At 42.3% G+C, this 23,573-nt stretch overlaps 1 protein-coding gene and 2 long non-coding RNA genes across 4 annotated transcripts; 1 reads left to right on the top strand and 2 right to left on the bottom strand.

Moving 5' to 3' along the window:
* Positions 1 to 349: 349 nt before the first annotated feature.
* On the top strand, positions 350 to 6,977 carry CUNH17orf67 (chromosome unknown C17orf67 homolog). Of its 2 annotated transcripts, XM_061377070.1 has the most exons (4): positions 350 to 973; positions 1,638 to 1,738; positions 4,531 to 4,670; positions 6,149 to 6,977. In XM_061377070.1, the coding sequence occupies exons 1-3, from the start codon at positions 919 to 921 to the stop codon at positions 4,645 to 4,647; spliced, it is 273 nt and encodes a 90-aa protein (XP_061233054.1). In that variant the 5' UTR covers positions 350 to 918; the 3' UTR covers positions 4,648 to 4,670; positions 6,149 to 6,977. The 2 variants fall into 2 exon arrangements, with proteins under 2 accessions (XP_061233054.1, XP_061233053.1); XM_061377069.1 differs by lacking the exon at positions 6,149 to 6,977 and having other exon boundaries at positions 4,531 to 4,788.
* Positions 5,538 to 10,604, bottom strand: LOC133225057 (uncharacterized). Its single transcript, XR_009729011.1, has 3 exons — positions 10,452 to 10,604; positions 7,202 to 7,353; positions 5,538 to 6,181 (listed from the first exon to the last, which is right to left on the bottom strand). It is a non-coding gene; the product is annotated as an uncharacterized LOC133225057 (long non-coding RNA).
* Positions 10,605 to 11,713: 1,109 nt separating this feature from the next.
* LOC133225116 (uncharacterized) lies at positions 11,714 to 23,339 on the bottom strand. Its single transcript, XR_009729032.1, has 3 exons — positions 23,229 to 23,339; positions 15,718 to 15,898; positions 11,714 to 12,071 (listed from the first exon to the last, which is right to left on the bottom strand). It is a non-coding gene; the product is annotated as an uncharacterized LOC133225116 (long non-coding RNA).
* Between the last annotated feature and the right edge of the window lie 234 nt (positions 23,340 to 23,573).

Consider the following 23,573-nt stretch of genomic DNA (forward strand, 5'->3'; position numbering starts at 1 on the left):
AGGAGGGCTGGCAAGCCCTGGTGAACCCCTGAGGTGCAGGAGATACAGCGATGTGCTACATGTCCTCTCCAAAGGGGAATGTTAATCACTCATGTCCCTTGTGTGAGCCACTGATGGATTCTGATGCCCTGTTTCATACCCTAGATTCAAAGGGACACTTACTTCTTTTCCTACAGATCGGTGATGCTGTATGTCCAGCACAGCGCTGCTTGGAAGAGAACCTCTGCCGTATTTCTCCAGGCAGAAACTAGCTGCTTGCAGCAATACTTCTTATCCTACATTCTTCTTCACACTGCTTACTAGTCAGGAACACTTACAATCCTGTTTCTTATGATCAAGTTTTCCTTGTCCTGAAAAGAGAAGAATTCTGTGAGTTTTCATTTGCATGGTTCTATTAACTCAGTAATAAAAAACTCTCTGCTGTGTTTTCCAGCAGTGATAATTTGACTTTGCTAGAGTTAAACCCCATTAATATGCATTTCTGTGCTGCAGTTTGAGACAGTTTCTGAAAAAGGGGTCCCTCTGCAACAGCCTTTAAAACTAACATTCAATAATGGGCAGTTGTTTCTTTTAAAGAGCAATTGCTCACCTTAGGCACCAACCCCATTGCTTCTATGCTGAATGCAAGGTGATGTGGTTTGGTTTCACAAATGTAAACTATCCAGTGTAACTCTGAAGCCTGACGTGGAAAAACAGACTTCTATTTTCTGTCCCTCAGGAACAGAGTTACGCTGAGAACGTGTGAGCAGATGATAGCCTAATTCAAAACCTCAGGCCAGATGTCTTCAGAGTTATGCTATCACTCAGATTAGTCAAAGCATAAACAAACACTTGTGACTGACGTAGCTACTTCAAATAGGCTGATGCCTCTGTCAGCAATACTCATTTTGGAACAGGCTGAGAGACAGCAGAATCAAAATGAAGATGTTTCTTGTGTTTGTCTCCTTTTTGATCCTGATGACCACTTTTACAGGTAGGAGTTTATATGGAACAAACCTGCATGTGTATGTAGCATGGCAGAGCACGCCATAACAGTATTAGTTCCTCAACCTTGCATTTTACTATCTTCATATTTCAATTATAACACCTATTTTTACATTGCAGACTTTCCATGATTTGATTTTTAACAATCATGCTACTGTATTCCATGTTTTGCTCTCTGCATTCATTTCTTGTAAAACCAAAAAGTTTAATTTTCCTAGCTTACTATTTTAATATTATTTGCCCAAGGTTCTGCAAGCAAAATGTTTAGTGGAAGCTCTCCTTTGCAACAAAAGGCTAACTCATTACTTTGAATATAGTCCTAAACAGTAAAGCAGCACAGAAAAGAACAAAGAACTGGAATCACTAACATCAGTGATCAGATGGTGCTGCTATATTCTCTCATTTTAGAGAGTAACATGAATATGTAGGGTTTGCTTCACACAGGTAGAACTAGAGAAAGTACAAGTATAAAAATGGTTTAAAATTCCACTCATATCTCCTGGAATGCTATATCCCCCGGGAAGGGGCTGTAATGAAAGAACACTTTGTATATAGACAAAAATCAGGTTTGGAGACGTTTCGTTTTACAACTGACAGATAAAATGTTAACTTTTTGGTAATTTCAGAGCTAATTTCTGCTCTTCTATCTTTAGACACTTCCCCAGTTTTGGCTGGAAAAGATGCCAAACAGATTCTGAGAACTCGCCGTGGAGACAGACCGAGAAAAGCTGGTTTCCCTGATGAGCCAATGAGGGTGATTTATGCCTTTCAGTTTTAAATTACATTAACTAAAACCCCCACAACACCAAAAGCCCCAAAACATTTGTGCTTAGTATTAGATTTATAGAGATTTAATTCCAACCAGTATCTTATGAATATCACCCTGTTAAGCAGCTGAGTTCTTCTGTGAAATATTACCCCCCCACCCTTTACATTCTTTCAATTACTGTTAAGCAGCATTCTGCAAGTGCTGAATGTTGCTGAGGAAATGTATGCTTGCAGAATGTGGAAATTATTTATCATGGTTCAAAAAAGTCAATTAAATTATGGAGAAGAAAGTGGCTTTTCATTTATAGAAATGTGGATTTCATCAGGTTGTTTCTGAAGAACTAAATAACAGGAAATGTCTTCTGCTTACAGCACATTCTGCACTCAAGGCAGAAAGGAGATGTAGGTGTCAGTGGTCGGTGTGGAGATTGAGGTAGTTCTCAGCTAGCTTTTAAAATCACTTCTTTTGCTTATTTATGGATGCTACAGGTAGGATGGTTTGTTATGATATGGTAGGAGTTTTCAGTTGCTAGCTTAAGGCAGCAGCATTGGTATTGCATGAAATAGTTGTATTTATTTCTAAACCGTATTACAAGAAAAGAAAAAGAATTACAGAACCTTCTGTTTTCCTTGCTTTGACAAGATGTAACGTATAATTCTGCACTTCTCAAGAGGTACTTAAGGTATTTTAAAATTACTGCCTATTTCGTTCCAAAGTAAATAAACTGCTCAAATGACATGGTCCTGAAGAGGCAAAACCCACAGAAGCGAGGAAGCTCACATTAGATGGTGCATGTGTGACAAATACACATGCGGGGCTCAGTTTAGCAAGGTGCTGAGCACTTCTGAACTCTGTAGGACATGAGGAGTGCTACGTACGTTGCAGGATTGAGCTCAGTGTGTGCCAGGGTTGTGGAGACGGGTTGTGGGCTTCTCTTTCCAGTGGTTATTGTACACCAGCCAAAAAGAAGCCACCTGGCTGTGTGCCACTCCTGCTGCACACACTTCTTTGTCAAGTGTGATGGCCACAGCAACTCAAAGCTGTCACAAGGATATCACATCATGCTGGTTAACAATCTTGTGCAATGAAGACTGTATAATAGAGCCAAAACCACACAACACTCTTAGTCTAAGGTTTAGCTTTAGGTAGCCCTGTGAAGAGGAGGGAGTTGGACTCAATGACCCTTATGGGTCCCTTCCAATTTCTCTTCCATATTCTGTGGTACCACGATTCTAGGTGGGGAGTAAAGGGAGCTAGGGCTAGAAAAGTGTTTGATCACTGACCTCTGCTGCTCTGTCCTCGCCACTTCCATTCTACCACGATCAGTAGCAAACCCTTTTTGAGACATTCCAACCCTCTTTTCATTTCTTTTTTCTTTATTTTCTTCCTATACAGCAATTCTGCCTTTCTGTAAGAAAAGCCAAAGAGAAGAGTATTTGTTTTCCTCCCTAATTATCAAGTTTTTCAGTATAAAAGCAAATACCTACTTATAGAAAACCTATCCTCCCCCTCCATGAGGAACTCGGGGATATTCCCTTGTGAACGAAGGTGCATGGCTCATCTATCCCTGTGCATAGTTGTACCCCTGGCTCTAGGAGAAAACCTGCTTTTGTATGGATTCTTTGTAGCAGAATAAAATGAATGTTGGGATGAACCCACCTCTGTTCATCTATTTTAAGCAGAAGCTGTTTGTACTAGGCCAGATCATGCTGAGTTGGGGAACTGAATTTGCAATTCTTTGTGACACTGTTTGCCTTCCAAGTGCTGTTTCACTCAAAAAGCCTGTTCAGCTACAGACAGCAAGATCTGCCATTTCTGATTATATTTAAAGTGCCATTTATCTTATCAGCATGTTTTAATCTTATTTTGACTGAGACCCTGTTTTTAATCCCGCAGCGTCCTATCAGTTGTATAGTTTTGTTCTCCACAAATTCGTAACAGTCTTACAGAGCGATTTGAGCCAAGTCTCCCTGTGCTGCCAGGAGAGAAAGCACATTAAAAAGCAGGATACTAATGCTGCCTGCTGGCCCCCAGTGTACCAACCCTCTGGTCAGCACAAAGAGCTGGATCACAGCAGGAATACTTGGCCAGTGCAAAGGGTTTACACTACAGCTTCCAATCCCGCAACACCTACTGTGCAAAGCAGTGGGGGGATGATATATATGAAAACCTGTACCCTGTGTTCACAGAGCTTGTGAGCCCTCAGGCACTGGGGCTGTAAGTTTCTAGAAGTAAGTTTTGTTCTGGTGCAGATCTGGTTTTTGGTACGCAGCCCACCTCAGTTTGGTAACTCTTTGCTTACACCAACCCCCTGTGAATTAGTATGGGAAATGCACATGATTTTATGGCTTACACAAAGACCAGTCGGCACTGATGCACGCTACTAACTAGAACTCTTTGGTGTACTGCCATATGATCCTGTCAGGGGCTCATGGTTTTTAATCAGCAGGAATCTATTTTCAAAAGAGGCTGCAACAGACCTATCTGTGAGAATCCTTCTGTACCCTCAGGACCAACAGAAGCTTCTGTGTCTCTATGCAAATAAGAAATGTGTATGCAGAATCCCTAATTTATGAATACTGTAAAATTCTTGCTCAATGCTTTTACTGATGTCAGTCAGTAAATACTGCTAGGTTGGGGAAGCTGATTGGCATCACCATTTCACTGTATTTGATGATTTTAAGGGGTAAATTACTTGCTCATATGTAAGGTTCACTGGCCTGACATTAGACATGAGTGATCACAAAATTAAATTACTTTTTCTTGTCTTCCAACAGGAGTACATGCTTTACCTCCAGCGCCTGGAGCAGAGAGCAGAAGAACAATTCCTTGAACACTGGTTGAATCCGCATTGCCTCCCACACTGCAACAGGGATCTGGTGCATCCAATCTAATGGTCTTGCCTACCCCACAAATGGTAGATAGATTTCTTTTGCTGTGCCTGTTTCTTTCTTTGTAATAAAGGGCAGAGCCAAAAACAGGAGGAGGAGGGAATAATCAGTGGCTGGAGGAAGTACCTTGTGCTAAAAGGTGTCTGGCAACAGATTAGTGGCAGGGAAACACAAGTGTCCTTGGCATCAACTGTGTCACTGCAGTCTGTTGTTACTAAAACATGTGGTTATCAATTTCTGTGCTACATGGATTTAAGTTAGTGACCACAAAACATTCTTACTAATGTTGCTTCAGACTGCTCCTGTTTCCTTCCTGTCTGCTTGTACTCCTTTTCCAACTCGTGTGTTTAAGTCTTGGACTTGTTCATTAGCTCTCTGGAGGACTGTGGCAGGATATGTAAGATGCAGTCTGACCTGCTAGGAGCTGAGCCTGTTCTGCAGTATCTCAGCTGAAATAATTTGCTGGCTGCTGACTTTTTAGATGGAATTCACTATTTAGTACACATTCTGGCAAACATTAACATGGAACATTCTCACAGAGCTTGCATGGATTATTAGTTCTGTGCATGGTTTTAACATCAGTGTAATAGACACCATCATTTGCTTTATTGCCTCTGTTTATCACATGCATCATGGAATTTAATGGGAAAATATGTTCCAAAGCAAAGCTCAGAAACCAGGCACTACTAACAAGCCAATCGGTGACAAAATGACACATCCCAGTAGTACTCCATGCACACTGGTTTGTGATATGGTCATCCTTTTTCCTTGTGTGTTTTGCATGGAGCATCAGCTTATCACTACGTTAAAAAAACGGGATGCATCGAGGTAAGGAGTATAAAATACAAGTAAACTCTTCTAATTACCCAACAGCCAAAATGATGCCAAAATAAGAAGATATACTTACATCTGTAAATGCTTATAACAGGATGAACCTTCCTTCTCACATTCTTCAAACAGACATGATATTTGTCAACTGGGATAAATCCGAATCATCACCATAACAGTGATGCCGTATCACTTACAGTTAACCTTGTAACATGCAAGTTGCAGGTTTAGCTCCATACTTTCAAAACCAAGTAAAACAGAGACGGTGTCTGTCAGGGCTGATCTGTTTCAAAGACAGAAAGTTTGTCTGCTTAAAATTCTGCTATTTATTTGTATCTGTACATATCTAAATGCCTTTGATGCTGTGCTAGACTTCAGTGGAGCTCTGTTAGTCCACAGTAAGCCAAAGGTCTGAAACTTATTTAAAAACAAAAACACAAAATTCCCAAACCTTACCCCAAGGAGGCAAGTTGGCAGATTTCAAAACATCTTCCAGCTGAGGCACAGTTGAAAGCTGGCTCGCTGGCTGTTGGAATCCTTCACTATAGCTGCTCACAGGCAATCATGAAGAATTCATGTTAGAGAAGTGCTTAAATGATTTGAAGCCCTTTCTGTTATTAGTAATGTCAGTAACATTAGTCATGTTTTTAAACGACATTTTCTTTTTTCTCTGCAGATCTCTTTCTTTCCACAGATCTCTTCACAGCCACTGAAGAGGATATATACCATGATTATGTTAAGGAGGAAGAGATTATTCCTGCATTGGCTACGTGCTCATTGTAGAGCTGAATCTCTGCAATACAGTGCAATCCTAGTGATAGAGCAAAACTTCCAACTGTAAATGGAAGTTTTATGTTATAGACCACCATATATTTTCTACCAGTAATGATTGCATATATGAATAAATAAATCAAGGGTCTCCCCTAGTACGTCACTTGGAGTACAATGTTCAGCTGCTGAGCCCCCAACATCAGAACAAAGACCTGTTGAAGTGAGTCCAGAGGAGAGGGAATTTTTACAAGGGCCTGTAGGGACAGGCCAAGGGGAATGGCTTTAACCTTTACAGAGGGGAGACTGAGATGAGCTCTTAGGCAGAAGCTCTTCCCTGTGAGGGTGCTGAGGCACTGGCACAGGGTGCCCAGAGAAGCTGTGGCTGCCCCATCCCTGACAGTGTTCAAGGCCGGGTTGGACACAGGGGCTTGGAGCAGCCTGCTCTAGTGGAAGGTGTCCCTGCCCGTGGCAGGGGGTGAAAGCGGATGGGCTTTAAGATCCCTTCCACCCCAAACCATTAGAGGATTCTGAAGTAAGGGCAAGAATAAATCACTGATTACTTCCAGAGTATGCTTTTTAAGGGTACAGCTTCAGACTGTCTGAAGCAGAAGAAACTTAGAGGGAGAGCTTCATAGAAAACTGGAGATATAACCATGAGAAGAAGGTCAGCTCCCTAATGTTGGAGGAATCCTTAATTACAGTTTTCTAGGTTAAATAACAGTATTGTATGAAGACATAACATTTATGCAACACTGATCTATGTTTAATTGCCTGATGACTATTTCATGTACTGTTTCATAATAAAAGCTTGATGCAAACCCATTTTCAGATGATTTTGTTACTTTAGTCTCCCATACAAAAATCACTGGAAGTGAAGCTTATTACAGTGACATACTGAGGAAATGTCAGAGGACTTTCTAGGATCAGCAGCTGGGAAGGGCTATGGAGCAGTCTTTACCATTTTGTAGTTTCTCTGCACAACTTTTCCCTTTCCTTCATAATTCTGCCAGGTCAGGCACATGTATCCAGCCATTCTTCTGCCTGCGTGCCTTTAAAACTTCTGCCTTGGTATCGAATAGCTTGTACAATCAGATGGTAAACACATGATACCTGCAAAACAACATGAACAATGTCTTGATGGCTCTTACATGACTGTTATGATCTTCAGTGGCAACAGAATTAGTTATGAATGGAATAAAGTAACTTTCAGAGCTCCTCACTGCAGTTGCACTAAGAGCCTGAGGACTGGTAGCAAATAAAATGCAATTTTGTGCATATATATATATATATAAGGTAATTACTGCTGCATCTGATAGACTGAAACAGATCAACAGTCCTTCTAGTACACTTTCCTTCCAGTAAGAGAGCTCTCCTAGATGACTCCAAGGAAGTAATTTAAATCTCAAAGCATCAAAGGCTTGTTTTTCCCCTTCTGTCTAGATGAAATCACAGATTAAATCTGGGAGGGTAAAAAAGTATCATCAGGCTGCTATTGTGTACTTCATTCATAATACTGGCAATACATAGATCTCAATTTGCATATCTCTGCTGAAGTTAAAGTCATTAGGTGAAATCCTGGCTCTGCTTTTTCTTGCACAGTGAAAAGTTCATGCCAAAACCAATTATGCCAACTTTCACCCAGTGAAAGCAGATGTAAGTATTTCTCTGAAATACAAGAACACCCACCTACTTATATTCAGCCATGAGTTAGATAAGTAGTAAGGTTAAATAGTAGCTTCTAGGCCTACCTCAGTAACACTGAGCTAATCCTAAAGCACACACGTGGAATAGACACTGTTTATTGGTACTAAGTCTGCTTTTCCGCATCTCATATAGGTATCTGTAAAGTATTATTAAGTCTAACTCACAAGGAGAAAACTAGAAACACAGAAAGGTGAAGTACTTCCAGGTCTCTGTTCCATGTTCTCTTTCACTTTATAAGGGAAAAGTTTGTGGTATAATGTTAATAGTCTTTAGCCTGCATGCCTGATCTAGTCAATGGGCTAAAGAGCCAACCCATATCTGCACTCAGTTTCAAATCCAAAGCTCACCAGTGTTTACAGAATTACAGCACTAAAACTTCTTGGCAAAAGTAAACGCTCCTAAAAGTACCTACACTTCTGTTCTGTGGTAGAACTGATCATAGAAGTACCTCCTGGTCCATCAAGACAAGAAAAACAGCAGATACCATATAGGAAAGTTTGAAACATAGAGAATAAAGGGAGAATAAAGTGTAATGAAAGAGAGAGAGAACAGAAATTATGAGGGTAAAGAATTAAAACCCAGACTAAAGCCTATCAGTACCTTTGCAATTGTGAAGAATCCAATCCAAGATATTTCTTTTTAATATATTCAGCTCTTCTGCTGTATTTAAGAACCCAAGTCCTCCATTCATACAAATTAATTTGGGCCCTGCAAGTAAACAGAGAATCACCCTTCAGCCTACCTGAGAGAGACAAAGCAGAGGAGGCCATCACAGCACAGCAAACTTATACGTTTGCTCAGCACTGACAAACACTGAAGTCTAGAGAGGGATGTGACTGCTTTAGACTATTGCAATGGCTGTAGCACCCTGTCACCCTGCTTATTATACATCTCTGTATGTCCGTAATGAATCTATAGTGTTTTACATGTGATCCATGGACTAATAAAAGAACAGCATCTTAGGGTCAGGGATAAATAAATTAACTCAAGTATTTATTATGACTCAGCAATGAAAACACTCATACAGAATTAGCATAAAAAGTTAACACTGCATAAACACCGTATTTATAGCTACAGAAGCTATGTAATAAGCTTTTCTCACAGTCCTTCAGTGTGGCTGTTCCACTGTGTTTTGATTCTTGCCTTTTCCTCAGCTCTCTCCTTCAAAGCCACGCTATGCTTGAAATAATCTAAAGGGGAAATAGATCAAGTGTGTTCAAGGTCTATTTGGTCCATGTCTAAAATCTTGGGGAAAAAATGCTACACTTCTATGCATGCAAACCATGGCCTTCCCTATAATAATCTATATGGCATTATGTAATTAGGATTTGCATATGAAAGCCACGAGAGGGCTTAATATAGCTAAAATAAGATGAACAAGCGTGCTGAAAGTTGTATACTGAATGGGAAAGCTAATGGCAAAATAGTTGATTTCAAATGCCTTTACAGAAGAGGATTACAAAAGACTTGGGAAAATCTTTAATCTATGAAGCAGATAAATAGATCATTAGCTTTAATCGCTGCCTTGGTTTATATTCAGTGTCTGCTAATTTTGTCTCTTCTGATCTGAAAACTTGCCCACTAGATGCCACTGTTTCTGCATATAAACGGCACCACAGCTCTCAAACGCTGACTCAAAGTACTGCATCCCTCCTTCTCCCTGCCCCTTGTTTTTCACCCCTTTTCTTAAAGTGTTCAGCTCAGATGACTGAAAACGTCATCTCTAAACCTTAAAACCCCCACCAAACACCAATACTTTAGCAAATGGCCGATTTTCCCCCCGTTTGGATCCAAGACTGCTGTGAAGAGGGATGCTAGTGTGGAGTCTGCATGGTTATGTGGGTGACATGGTTGAAAGTTTCTACACAGCACATTGGAGTGGTGACTTTATATTCTCTGCCATTCAAATGCAGATCTGAAGAAAGGATTTTGTGTTGCTGCAGTTCTTTCCTCTCAGAGTAGGTCCCATTTGATCTCTCTCCAGTAACCCCAAAATGTAAGCTGCAGACTAATTGGTAAAAGCATCACTCTTTATGGCATTACATTATCTTATTATATTTATTATCTTTAGCAGATGAAGGCACTAGGTGTTAGGTGCAGTATAAACCTTTACAGACAAGGCAGACTGCGCCTAGGGCCCAAAATGTAGTACCACCCTATAAAGAGTACATAAATAATATCAAATCTAATTTAAACACACAGTAACTCAGGGAAAAGAGACAAAGGTTGGCATTTCTGAAAGCATCAACTTCTTCAGGAAGGCCAAGACTAAAAGATTTTATCACAGACAGATAAATAGTATATGAAGGAGTTATGCTATTGCCACTAAGCAATTTGGCAGTTCAACTAACTGGCTGTTTCTATGAGACTGCCTTACCTTGCAGGAGATCATGCACCTGAAGTATTTGGTTATGAGGACTGGAATTTCCAGTCAATCACTTGCTTTATGTGAAATTCACTTGCACAGAGGTGAAGGCAATTGGAAATGCAAACCTTGAACTTACCAGTTTGTAGTTTAGATGACAGAGGATTTGCCTGCTTCTCATGGGGACTGAAGAGTGTACTCTTCTAGTCACGATGACAGCGCTGCTTCTCTGGAGCATTCTGAAAAGTGAACATCAAAGACAGAGACAAAGTAAATAACCATAACATCTGAAATGAAAGAGTGTGTATGGAAATGTTGCCTTGCAGTACTTCAGGGCTTTCTTTTTGCCATAATTGCAGCCTTGTTTTGAATATTGGAACCTTGTTTTGAATGAAGGCTTCTGTTATCTGTCTGAATGAATGAATGCATAAATAATGGAGTGAAATTGGATTGACTGAATATGATCACTGCGGTAGGAATCCAGTTTAGATTCTCAGTAAAAGTTCATTTTTTAATGACTGAAGAGATGAGCGTGTACTTTGGGAGGTTATCTGGAGCCTTTTATGGTCTACAAAGGGTGGAAAATCTTGTGAGAACTGTGTGTCCTGAGATTTCTGGTACGTGATTGGAAATGCTGAGTGATCCGTCTCCTTTCTGGCATTTTAATCCTGTTTCAGGTCTGGGGGTAAAGATGTGCACTGAAATGAAAAACAGGAAAAAGCAGAAAACGTTCAATGAACTCTCCTTGTTCCATCAAACAAGCATGTCCAGCCCAGTGTAAGCCTCAACATGAAACCAGAATTTTGAAGCACCAGCATTATTCCAAATCTCATGCTCCTCTTGGTCCTGCCTGTCTTTTTCAGGATATTTCAGTAAGTCATGATGAGTTTAAGTATCATTTTGTTTCCAGGGAGGATTTGTATCTAAAGATCCATTTGGGCATCTCTCTTTTTTGCACAGAGCATCATACACATACCTTTATTAAACTGAGTGAGCCAACACTAAATATAGGAGATCTTGGACCAAAGACAAAGTGGGGCAGAATATTGCTTCATTTTGAATTTTTCAGAATAAAGAGTAATTACTGAGTGGCTTCAGAAATCAATTTAGCAAAATGTTCTAAATGTTCTGAATATGCTTGGCTTAGACATTTGCTCTTGAACTCTCTTGCCGTGACTATGAATATGTACCCATATAGTGCCTATAAAACTGACACAAGAATCCAGCCTACAAAATGCCTGGATTATCAGATCCATAGCACTTCTACTCTCCAACAGAGCCTAATATTCCACTTAATGCAATCAGGATGTACTTCTATATACTTCCCATGCACTGTACAGGATTAGTTCCAGCATCAGTAATAAACTTCAAGCAGATGAGAAAAATTACTCACACACATAATTATTTGCAGAATATGGGCTTGTCCTGGTTATTTAAGATAAATGGTTCTAGTCCATAGATTTACCCGGTTCAATCAGCAGATTACTCACGTTTTGGTGGGCCCAGTTTTACTTTTGGCCAAAACCAGGCCTAACAGACAAAGCTCGAGTACTCTGAGTGTTGTCACAGCCTCTATTGATCAGATAGAGACACAGTTTAAACTAAATGCTGCAGAAATGATGGGTTTGCTCCTCTCTGGCTGGGAGGCAATGGGCCAGGCAATGTCCATAAGATGACTATAGCAGAGCTCACCTACCTCCCAGGAATCTGAGGTGTGATCAGTGATGAGTGATTTAAATAAACAGGGTTTGCTGCATAGCTGCATAGAAAGAAAACCCAAACATAAAACCAAGCTTTACCAGTAACAGGAATGCAAATGTAAACATAAATAAAGCACACTTAATAATGAACAATGATGGGATTTATCTGCTCTTTCTAGGTCATGATTGCTTTGATTCTAAAGAAGAGTCTCAAAATAGGCATTCTACCAGTGTCCATTTGTTGTCATGGATTACGGGGGACATGAAGTCTACAAAAATTGTCACTGAACTCTCTCAGTAACTATGCATACAGAACAATTGTGTAGCACTGACATGGCCGTTTTCCTGCTCAGACACCTGTGTTCATGATACTTTGAATGTTTTACTCCTATGGTTGCAAAGCATCCCATGCTTATGAAGTTCTGAATTTCACTTGGCAACATCTTTGCCCATTGCTACCCAGACAGCTACGCAGGTGCCTGCGGAACATTTGGGATGGAGAATCTTCGCCTTCCAATCATGGAGCAATAGCAACATTTTCCTCTACAAATGAACCTTGACTAGGATGTGGCAGATCCTTCACAAGCACATGGTTTGGCCTCGTCCAGTCTGGCATAAGCACAGAGCTTTCCCTCCTTGCCCAGCACCTTCCCACTTGCTCTTTGCACCACTGAGGGATTGTTTCACAAGCACAGCACCAGGCAAGAAGTCTCCATTCCTTGCAGAGCACGCCATGGATCCATTCCCCCAAGAAACCCTCTGCAATCATGGGCAAGATTGGACATTCATGAGAAGGGTATGTAAACCCACAGGATTTTTATGTGAGGTAGTTTTACCTCACACACTCACACATCTGAAGTGTGAAATTAATCCAGGCTTATAGCATGGCCTTCCTCTCCATGCTGCCTATAAGTCACCAGTAGAGCATGTTTTTCCTGGAAAAGACTGATCAAGGTTCTGGGAAAAAACCCCACCAGTATAAGGGAATGACTAACACGGAGTGTCAGCCATGGGAAAAGCTGCAGAAAGGCTTTGTGCTCAATTTATTGGTGCCATGGCACGCACAGGAACAACGCTGTACTCTCATCATCTGCAGGGAATGGAACAGTCCATCAAAACAGCTGTTTCTGTAGTCATGGGAGAAGACCAGTACAAGAAATTTACAGGTCCAGTGGAAGACTCTCTAATTTACTGGGAAGTGACAAGGCCTCTGTGGTCAACCTGTGTAAAGTTTACTCCTTTATACCTTAGTTACATGCTATTGGATATTTACTCTAAGCCTGCGGGTGTATTTATCATTCATGCAGCATCCCAACCCATCAAAGGGCTCTACTCAGAGTAGGGTATTGGATTCCTCACCTTTCTAAAAACAAAACTGCAGCGACTTAAAAACCCCTCACACTTTTGAAATGTTCACAAAGCAAATGCTTCCTGAAAGCAGCTGACAGGTAGTTAGGGATGAATAAGGACAGAGTTCTGCAGAGCAAACATTCTCTTGCTCACACACCAGCTAGACCTGTGGTCAATAACTGTATGTATCAGGAACTGTTTACAGCAGTACTGTGCAGCTGTAGATTTGATTTCTTTCTAGTCTACAGAAGGTTATTCTATACCGTCCTGTCCTGTATTATCTGCTGGTACTATTTTACACTACAGATATCCTATACTATTGTATGAGTTGCATTTCAAATAGGTGACTGTAGAGGAAACTCTCAGACTGCACAACAGCTGAACATCATGATTCACAAGAATCAGAGGCCCTGAGCCTAAAAAAGAAATAATTTAAAAATATGATTAAAAAATAAACAGTAAGGGCCTCATTCTGTAAATATGAGTGAGTCTTGCTCATGGAAGTCCTCCAGTGAATCCCAGTCTTCCATAGGAGTAAAGAGGCTATGATACACGGTACTCACACAGGTTTGTTTCTGTTGTCACCAAATACAATTTTGGTAACTCCTAAACTTGCTCATTTCCTTGCTGACACAGAAGGGGATGACAGGTTGGTGTTAAGAATACCCTCTAGGATAGATCAAGCCTGAACTGCTACTGGTTATCTCCTAGAGTCGCATGAAGAAATCAGAACCTCCTCTTCCATTTAGAAAACATCATTCTAGCCATGGACACAAAGACGAGCTTGAAATATGACTTGGGTACAGCAGATACTGCCCGTGGCCCTAGGGAGGGAGCAGTTCCAAACACGACATACCTTGTCCTTTCCAATTCTGACGTTTATTGGCAACTCTAAGGAGAGCCAGGCTAAAGCCTGAAGGCAAGAGCAGCACGGCACACCATGGTAGGCCAGAGCTTGCTTTCATTCAGCCCTGCCATCCAGGCATGTACATTTATTCCTTTTCCAATTTGAAAACCACAATTTTAGGCTCACAGGCAACGAACTTCATTTCAAAGCAAATCACATAAATGTAATAGATTTGCATCTGTTTATTCCTATGTATGTATATGTCTACAGATATTTTAATGTACTCAAAATGATAGAAATTAAGCTTATGTTTCAGCAGTGGATGGATCTGAATCGCATTTCAGCATCCCAGCTGCAGAAATTAAGGTTTTTAAGAACACTTTCTGCCCAGAGAAATTTGGTTTTAAGTCCTCAACATTTGAGGGCATTTCAGTGATGCACAAAGTTTTGTTCACATCTACACCGGGGTGTTAATAGTTGGTATTTTAGATGAGCTATCGCAACACCCAAACTTTGTTCTTTTCACTCATCCCTGTTTATCATTAGATGCTTTAGAGCTGCTCAGGGAAAGAGAGAAAAATGTCTCCTATTTCACACTGCACAGCTGTGGCAGTGCTTGGGAAAAACAGTTTAAATATTAATATGGCTTTGGGCTAACAGCGTTTCTGCAGAGGCCCTTCAGTGCAATGACTTTCAGCAAAGTGAACAACCACAGAAAGAGTCAAAGACTAAAATCCCTGCAGCTGACAGCAAGCCAATCTCTGTTTTGGTGCATGCCTACAGAACTCATTATGTGTGATTGTATCAGCCACAGCTCTCCAGTCCAGCCTCAGGAAAGAATCACTCATAGATAGAACAGACTATGAAGTCAGAGTTAGAAACGTCTTCCTTGCCTCACTCCAAGCTTTAAGTGTGAACTGGACCCTCTCATTTCTCTTCTCCACACCAGCTTTAGTGAACTGGGGATACTTCCATGTGGTTTAAGGGGCTTTTATCAGCTGCACAGCCTCCTCCTTGGTAAATTCTGCAGCTGTGGTTAAACTGCCCAGGTGAAAGCTTTCTTACCCAACACTGCCAATGTGCCTAAGGCTGTGTACTGTGGTTGTCTGGTTTAGCTCTGCCACCGGTCAGCCTGTGTACCAGTCATTCCAACTGCACTTAGAGGTGACTTACCCCAGAGGTACTCACAGTGTTCCATCCACCCCAGAAAGAAAGAGGGGTTCCCCTCAAACAAAATACTCCAGCAGTACATTTTCAGCAGTGCCCTGAACAGAGGGCATTGCTTAGACTTTGGCTGGGATCCATCCCGAGGAGGCATGGCTCTAGCACAGATGACAGACTGACTGGGCTCACTAAGTGTTGCAGCATTACTTACACACTCAGAGTGCTGACGCCTCTCCAGTTCTGCTTTGAGAAGGAATCATCCTGTATATCTGACATTCATGGCTGCCACAGGGTAGGAGGAGGCCACTTCCATCACTTCATTTGCTCATCTATTTCCTACTTACCAGGATGACAAATGTTGAGGCCACTGAGTTAATTTATTAATTTATTCCCAAGCTTTTCATTCTGCCCCATTTGCATCAGCAACTTTGCTGTTGAAACCGCACTCTCTTAGGAGTGAAGTGAACAGCACCTGTGGCTCCAAGGCTGTCAGCAGCAGGACACACACGTGCCCGGAACGACTCGCTGGAGCAGAGGGAGAAATGGATTACAGCTCAGGGCTACACACAGTAAATCACCAGCACAGAGACCAGCACAGGGACAACAGAAACAGCAAAACGTGCTCTTTTAGAACACGACTCCTAAATTAAACAAGACAAGGAAATGTATGCAGTGACAGCAAGGGTCACTTTTTCCTTCACTGTTGCTCCAGTTTAAGCCCACATATGTGTCTCATTTATTTTCACCTTTGTGTTTCTGCTGTCTTTATCCTGTAAGCGATGTTACAGAGCATTATCTGTGGAGGAGGACTACAAAAGATGCCAGGTATGTATTAGCTCATGCACTTTTGGCTAATTTCCTTACGTTTGTGGAATCCAGTTACAGAAGTGCCGAATGTTCCCTGTTGAAACTCAGGTCCTGTTAATGGCAAGCAGCATACGAACATCTCCCCATATAATGTTGCTATATAGACCAATTTACTGACTCTGGACTGCACTGGCTGTGTTCACCCATGTGGTGACAGAGCTGATTAGATGTTGCAAGGAATTGTAGTGGTTACTGAGAATCAGGGAGATCAGCATTTACTATAACATTAGCATGCAGACATTGTTCACTTATTTGCCTCACGACCAGATTTTACCCCGACAAACATCACCTTCTGATCTCCTTTGCTATCACAGGAACAATGCTCAGATTGATTGTGATTAGGCTGAGGTACTTAGCAACTATAAATACGTCACTTCAACCATCCTAAAATATTTTGGGTGGAATAATGAACCAGCAACTAAAGTATCCTAATTCTACTGAAGTTAGCACCGAGAGTTTGCATTAAACTGAAAAGCTCCATAACTGTATATCATTATTGATCAAGAGCCAGACTTTCAATAGAACTTTAAGCTAAAATTGAAGATGTAATGCTTCCAAAAATGCAAGCTCACATTGAGAATCTGTGCATGGCTCAATTACTGGAGAGCCAACGTCCTCAAGCCCTGGAACAAAGCAGTCTGCATGTATGCGGGCATGGAAAACTGCTCCACCAAAGTTTATATGAGGAAAATAGAATCCACTATTCTAAAAGGAGTGTCATAAAGTTTGATGTGCCTATTTCAAAAGCATTTGGAACAGATATTCCCCCCCTCTGACCAGACAGAAATGTCTCTGCTTCCAGCTTTAATGCCAACTCCAGGGGAAAAAAAGGAATTACACTTTCTGGCAATTTGGAGAACATGGGACAAAGTTGGATGGAGCCCAGGTGGGAAGAAAGCTGAGGGGGATGTGATGGGAGCGAGCTAGGGCTGGAAACAGAAGACCTTTGGCTGTACTTGATTGAATCAGGTGAGGCCAGCAGGGACAAACACCAGGATGGTTTCTGAGAGAAGTGTCCCTGCCTCTGCTCTGTGTGGAAACAGTGTCCCTGCTTTGCTCTTTGATCCTTCAGCTTAATTCAATCCAGGGACAAATCAGAGTGAAACTGGGTGTGTGCTGGTGCATGTGTGCACACACGTTTGGGGTATGAATGGAAGGATGGATGGCGACAATGGGCAGTGGGTGCTGCGCCTCTTCCATGGGCTGCCTGAGCCAGCTCCTGCTCCTGCCACACCTTTCAGGACACAGAGAGATGATTTTGCAAACCCAACTGCTTACAGAAGCAGAGATGACAATGACAAGAGCTGATCTTTGGGATTCCTGAATCCCTCACAACATTGCAGTTTCACTGCGTGGTTGCAGTGCCAAGGGGTTCCTCATGAACCTGCTTGCTCTGGGGCTGCCCAGCACACTGCTTGGCTGCCAGTCTGTCAGCCTGTCAGTCAGTCCACTAACATTGTATGCTTGCCTCGGAACCGCACCAGCTCATCACACCGGGTGATGGCTGTAACCCTGCCTGGCCTTTGCCACTGCACCAGCCTGAAACACCACGAAAGCTGAGCAAAGATCAGTGCAAACTTACAGATGACCCCAAAGGAAGTTTCTGTTGCTGGTAACAGGCCAAACCAAACCTGCTTATGGCACAAAATGTTCCCACAGTGAGGTGGTGCCAGACTCAGAAAAGCCCAAGGCAGCATAAAGTATTTCCTCCTGTGCTCTGAGGACCTCTTGGCCCACAGTGGCAGTGCCACAGGGATTATTGTTGGCACAATCCTTACATTCTGCCTCCAGAGCTACTGTCCTGTCTCGTAAGAGGAGAGCAGATGAGTTGGCAGAAAAGGGGCAGCAGATGCCACTCTGAAGGCACTGAACATCTGCTGCCTTCTTACGTTTGTCCTTGGGTCACCTATAGGACATGTGTTACCTCCTCTGTTGAAGCCCCTGAATCTACCAAGAATCACTAGTATGGCAATGTCTGTTGCAGTCCATACCATGAAAAATGAGAGACTGCCACAAATTCTAAGTGGAAATTTATTCTTTCTGTCCCTAAAAGGAGCGTCTCACTCACTTTATACACAAATGCTAAAAGGCTGTCGCAAAGAAAACCCTTCTGGTGCAGAAGTGTACACTGTTTCATGGTTCTTCAGTTTGATATTGCTTCTACTTCAAGAACTGGGAGCTGTGCTTACAAGAAGAGTGGCTATTTTATATTAATTGAATGGAATTAATGAGGAAGTGTCTGGTGTAGCTGTGCCTACCTAGCCCCACCGTCTGTGCGGCTGCATTTTGATATATGGCAACAATACAGAAATACTGTATTCTGGGATGTGAAGTGGCTCAGTGGAGGAGGATATAAACCAGATGTGTAACATATCCAGTGAGCACTCAATGTACCTCCGGTGACCTCTCTGGAGATGATACAAATGCAATCTTTTTTGGAGACAAAGAAATAGAAATGAGCTCCAAGAGCAGGGAGGGAACAGACCAGAGTGAGTCAGAGAAAGAGAAACTATTTCAAGCTACCAAAAAATAAAAGGAAAACAAGAGCAAGAAAGAGCACATTTCCCCCTAAGTGAAAAAGGAGTTGAGCGACTTTCCCCTGGGTTTTGAGTCAAACCATGAAGATATTTCTTTGCAGGAACCTCCAGTTTGTTTCATAGAATCTTTTGTTAAATTGTGTATATGATTTATCTCAGAATGCAGTTACAATAAAGCCTTGATGTCACCTTAAGTTTTATCCTAAGAATGCAAGTGTTTCTCATCGGCCCAGATTTTACTGGAACGATAGCACTCCTCATGGCAAGTCCCAGCAAACTGATTTTGGAGGTTCCATCTGAAAATGAAACCTCACCTTTTTTCTCCAACAAGGGATTTTAAGTTGTTAATGGCCAGATTTTCACATCTTTTAAACCTGGACAGGCCACTGGGTATCAGCCTCTACTGCAGCAGGGGGAATAAATACAGCAAATCAGTGTAAACAGTTTCCACCCAGATTCTGCTACCCTGACTGAATGGGCTGATTTGCAGATACAGTGATATTAACTGCTATCAGGTGTCACAGACTCTCACCCAGTGTGACTGAAACAACAGCAGAGATGAAATCTGTGGTGTTGAGCTGTTCTGTACCAGACAACTGCATTCAGAAGGTGCATATAACCAGCAACAGTGATCATCGGCTCTGTGATAAAACTGCAACAAGTGTTAGCAAATGGAAAACACTGACCTGGAAGATTTGTGTCTTTCCAGGATGATCCTGCATTTTCTTTTGTTCTGTTACTGGGTTCTGTGCTCCCTTTTGTCAGCACATTCTGCTCTCGTCTTGTGCAGATGTGCTGCACACAAGGGCTGTGGACACCACGGCAAAGAAAGTCACTGATGTGACAGAAGTTATTGCTGCCAATGGGTTTGAACCTGCCCACTCTGAGCAGCGGGGATGAGGATTTTTCTCCTATGGCAGAGTTTGGGAGCTCTGTCTGTCTTCTCCTACCTTGGCTGCTGGCGCAGCAGGTCCCAGCACTGTCCCTCCCCATTCCCACACAGACGGGTGGGGAACGGGTGGGCTGGGAAGGGGAGCTGAGGAATTCTGGTTTGGCACCCTTCGCGCACCGCAGCAGCCAGGCGGCAAGGAGGGAGCGCAGCAGGAGCCAAGCACAATGCTAACACGGATTGCTTCTTTTGGAAAGGAGGAAACCCAGGAGCCACAACTGAAGCACTGCTCTGCTGTTGGGATAACTCAACTGTGTATATACTGCGTGTTGCCCCTAAGCCTAACAGAACCAGGACAATATTTCACTGAATTGGGAAAGGATCTCTGGGCTGGGTCTCAGAAGTGAAATGCTCATTGTTTAGATAATTTGGAAAAATACGTTGTTTTAATTTGGTTGACTGGTCTGTGGAAAAGTTTGGGATGGCGTGCACATGGTGGGGAAAAGGCAAAAAATGAGAACAAACAGGAGATGGGAATTAATTTGACATGCTGGGAGCAGGACTGCTGCGGGACTGTAGAAATCACAAGCTGAGAAAGAAGGCAACAGAGATAATGTGTTTGCTGCTGAAGAGATGGTGCTTGCAAACCCCAAGTGTACGGTGGCTACTGGGACAGGGGAAGGTGCTTATGACAGAGGAGCACAGGAGTTACCAAGGGATGTGAGAGGTTCACATCCTACCTAGTTTTGCTTGTGTGGGTTTGATGCTTCTAGTCTGATCAGGCCATCATTCAACGGCCCTTTGGGCTGCTACTGAAAAAGTGGTTCTTCCCTTCCCTCTTCCCCCAGACACTCATTTCCGTGCTCTCTTACACCAGCACAAGCAATCATGTGGCTGTGCCACCCTCAGAAACCAATTAAAAAAGAAAAACACAGCATACAACTAAGGGAGCTGATATTCAGCTGGATCAGCTCTGTTCCAAGGCCATAGCAACACTGGTGCCAGACGAGAGTGGGTGAAAAGAGTGACTGGGTGCAGAGGAAGAGGGGGGAGAGGAGTGGAACAACCCCTTTCAGCAGCAGCCAGATTTCTGCCAGATTAAAGTGACCGTGTAATCACAAACTCTTTGAGTACCCCCCTTTATTTCATTTTGGGCATGTGAAGAATCAGCTATTACTCCTACCGAGTTAAGAGCAGCACAAACAGGCTTTTATCATCTGATGGTCTCACGTTTGCTGGACTTGTGATGTGCTCTGTGCTCCGCCAGAATTTCTGGGAGGATCTGTGGCAATTATGAGGAAACCCACCTAGGGACAATATCATTCCAGTGTAAGGAGGCTGGTATGTATGCAGCCACTTCAGCAGCTCTGTCTGCTATGAAAGCAAATGAACTCAAGAGCAGACAAGAACTGAGATGTGAAGTTAGAGTATAAATCTGACTGCATAAATTAAAAGGACGGGAATGCAATGGATTTTGAATAGGTTCTTTCACATGACAGTGTTCTCCTGGAATCAGAAAGCAGACATTGCAGCAGAAAAGCTTTACAGTGTTCTGAAATAAATATTAGTATTTCTCCTAGCACAGAGGAGTTAAATGAAGTGGCAAATCAAAACACTTATGTGTATGCATATACATTAGCTAGAGATAGAAAGTGTGGACTGTAGTGAAAAGGGGTCGATACGGAATATTGTCCATAGAGTATTGACAAAACATTGGCTGCATGTTGCGAGTTTCCTACTTTCTCTAAGACATCTTCTTTCTCGGCTAGAACTGGCACATACGTGAAGGTCTGAGCGTCCAACTTGGAATTTCAATTCCCCTATGCAATTCCCTGCACATCACTTTATGGAAAGAGTCATGACACTGTGGGGCAATGATCCCCTCAGTCAGCAGTGAAAGATCCAAGGGGGAACTGGGCTCTTTAGCCACTCGATTACAATGTACACAATATCTTTGCAGATATAACAGAAGCAGAGTAAATTAGGGTGAGTTGAGATCCAAGGACTCTCCTACAGGGTGTCCAAGAAGCATGATGATATTTTAGGTCACTGTGATGATGACACCAAAAGCAATGCTGGTAATAGTAGCTCCATGCCTGGGCCACAAGTGACTTAGGGCTATTCATAAAATTATTATCCACATACCACTATGAAAGTAGCCATATCCCAGAGTGTTTATAGTAAATGTTATTTTTTGCCATTTTCTTCATTTTTGGATTAGGATTTGTATAGTATATCTGCAAGTCATAGAATCATAGAATTGTTAGAGTTGGAAGGGACCTTAAAGATCATGTAGTTCCAAACCTCCTTTGTAGGCGTTAATTCGATATTGAGTAACTAAATATTTTAAGCTTCAGTTGTTATAATTTCAGCGATAGCTCTTTTCAAGTTTGTGCTTTCACATTTATTGATTTCAATGTATTTATGAAAGAGTTCTGGGCTTTTTTCTTTTCCTTTCAAAACCAGCACAGACCAAAAGGTCTGGAAAATGCAGCAAAATTTGGTTTTCTTGTTAAAACTGAATTCGTGACGCATGTCTTCACTGAAATGATACCTCTAATTCCATATATTATGACATTGGGTAAATTATATTTCTGGTGCTAATAGCCTTTGATTACAGCTTCTTTCCCCCCAGGCAATTACTACTGAAGCATTAACAACTTCCTCTCTCAGCTGGCCAGCTCTTCTCTTACTCGCCTCATCCAAAGCCTGCTGAGGTTGGTTTCCAGCCCTTTGACTCAGACGCGCTGTCCATGTCTCCCGATCTCCTGTGAGACTGGGAATTACTCACCCTCCGTCTTATTAAATTTCAGCTGGCCTTGGCGATTGGCCTGCTCCAAGGGTTGCCCTGTCAGGATGCTTATTTACCTTCACCAAAACACCAGAAAGTCGTTTAAACTGAAAACATACCAGTGAGGAGGTGCACGCCAAGCATTCCAGCATCCTAAATGAAAATAATGATTTAGAAGAAAAATACCAAACTCTGCTGCAGTTTGGGGTGTCTCTGCCATCAGTAAAGGATCCAGCCAGTCATTTCACTCAAAACAAAACACAGAGCCTTTCTCCGTACCCTCCCTGATCAGACCACCAAAGCGCTTCGCATCTCTCTTCTGCTCACCAACTATTTTTATGATTTTCCACAAGAAACAGCCAGGCCAAGCGCTGAGAAGCGCTGCGAGGGGCCGGGAGAACATCGTGTCTCCAGACACCGGGAAAACAAAATAAATCACGGCAGGAACAACATTTTATACGGCTTGTTTTTTACATGATGTTTTGCTATAAGGAAATGATGAACAGAAGCGTGAACTGAGCTGAGGCGCGAGCAGCTCTTCCTGCCTTAGATCTTGGAGCACTGTTATTATCAGGAAAAAGCAATCTTCAGAAGCAGCCAAGAGGTTTAAGAGCACCAGCCATGCTGTTTAGAAACCCTTTCCCTTTAAGATCAGAATGTTATCAGTATAGACTGGTCTATGCTAATAAATAACATGCACAATTTTAACAATGAGGGCGGTTCATCACTGTGGTATCTTATCTAGGGATCAACAAGATTCCTGTTACTTACAGTCTTTAAATCAAGACTTGGCGTGCGTCTGTGCATCATGCTGCGATGTAAAGCAGAGACATGAAAGCCATTTTGAAACCACCTAGCTCCCACAGTAACGTGAGGCTAGCAGCAGAAAGCAGGGTTAGTATGAAGTAATTAGGCCAATTTAACCAGCTTTCTGGTAAATTACCCCATTGAGTTCAGCTGGAGTGCCCTCTGTCCCCACCAGCTTGTTTGAAGTTACCCAGTGTATCTTTACTCTTCCCTGTGGTCTCCAGTGAAGATGTGACACGGCTACCTTTCTATCCAAAGTATTAAAGCTCAGATAGATATTATGGGCTGCACTGGATGATGCTCGTGGCC

This window comes from Neopsephotus bourkii, unplaced genomic scaffold (assembly GCF_033783945.1).
Source record: "Neopsephotus bourkii isolate Nb327-2 ecotype Australia unplaced genomic scaffold, CSIRO-AGI_Nbou_v1 NB_1749, whole genome shotgun sequence".
NCBI lineage: Eukaryota > Metazoa > Chordata > Aves > Psittaciformes > Psittacidae > Neopsephotus > Neopsephotus bourkii.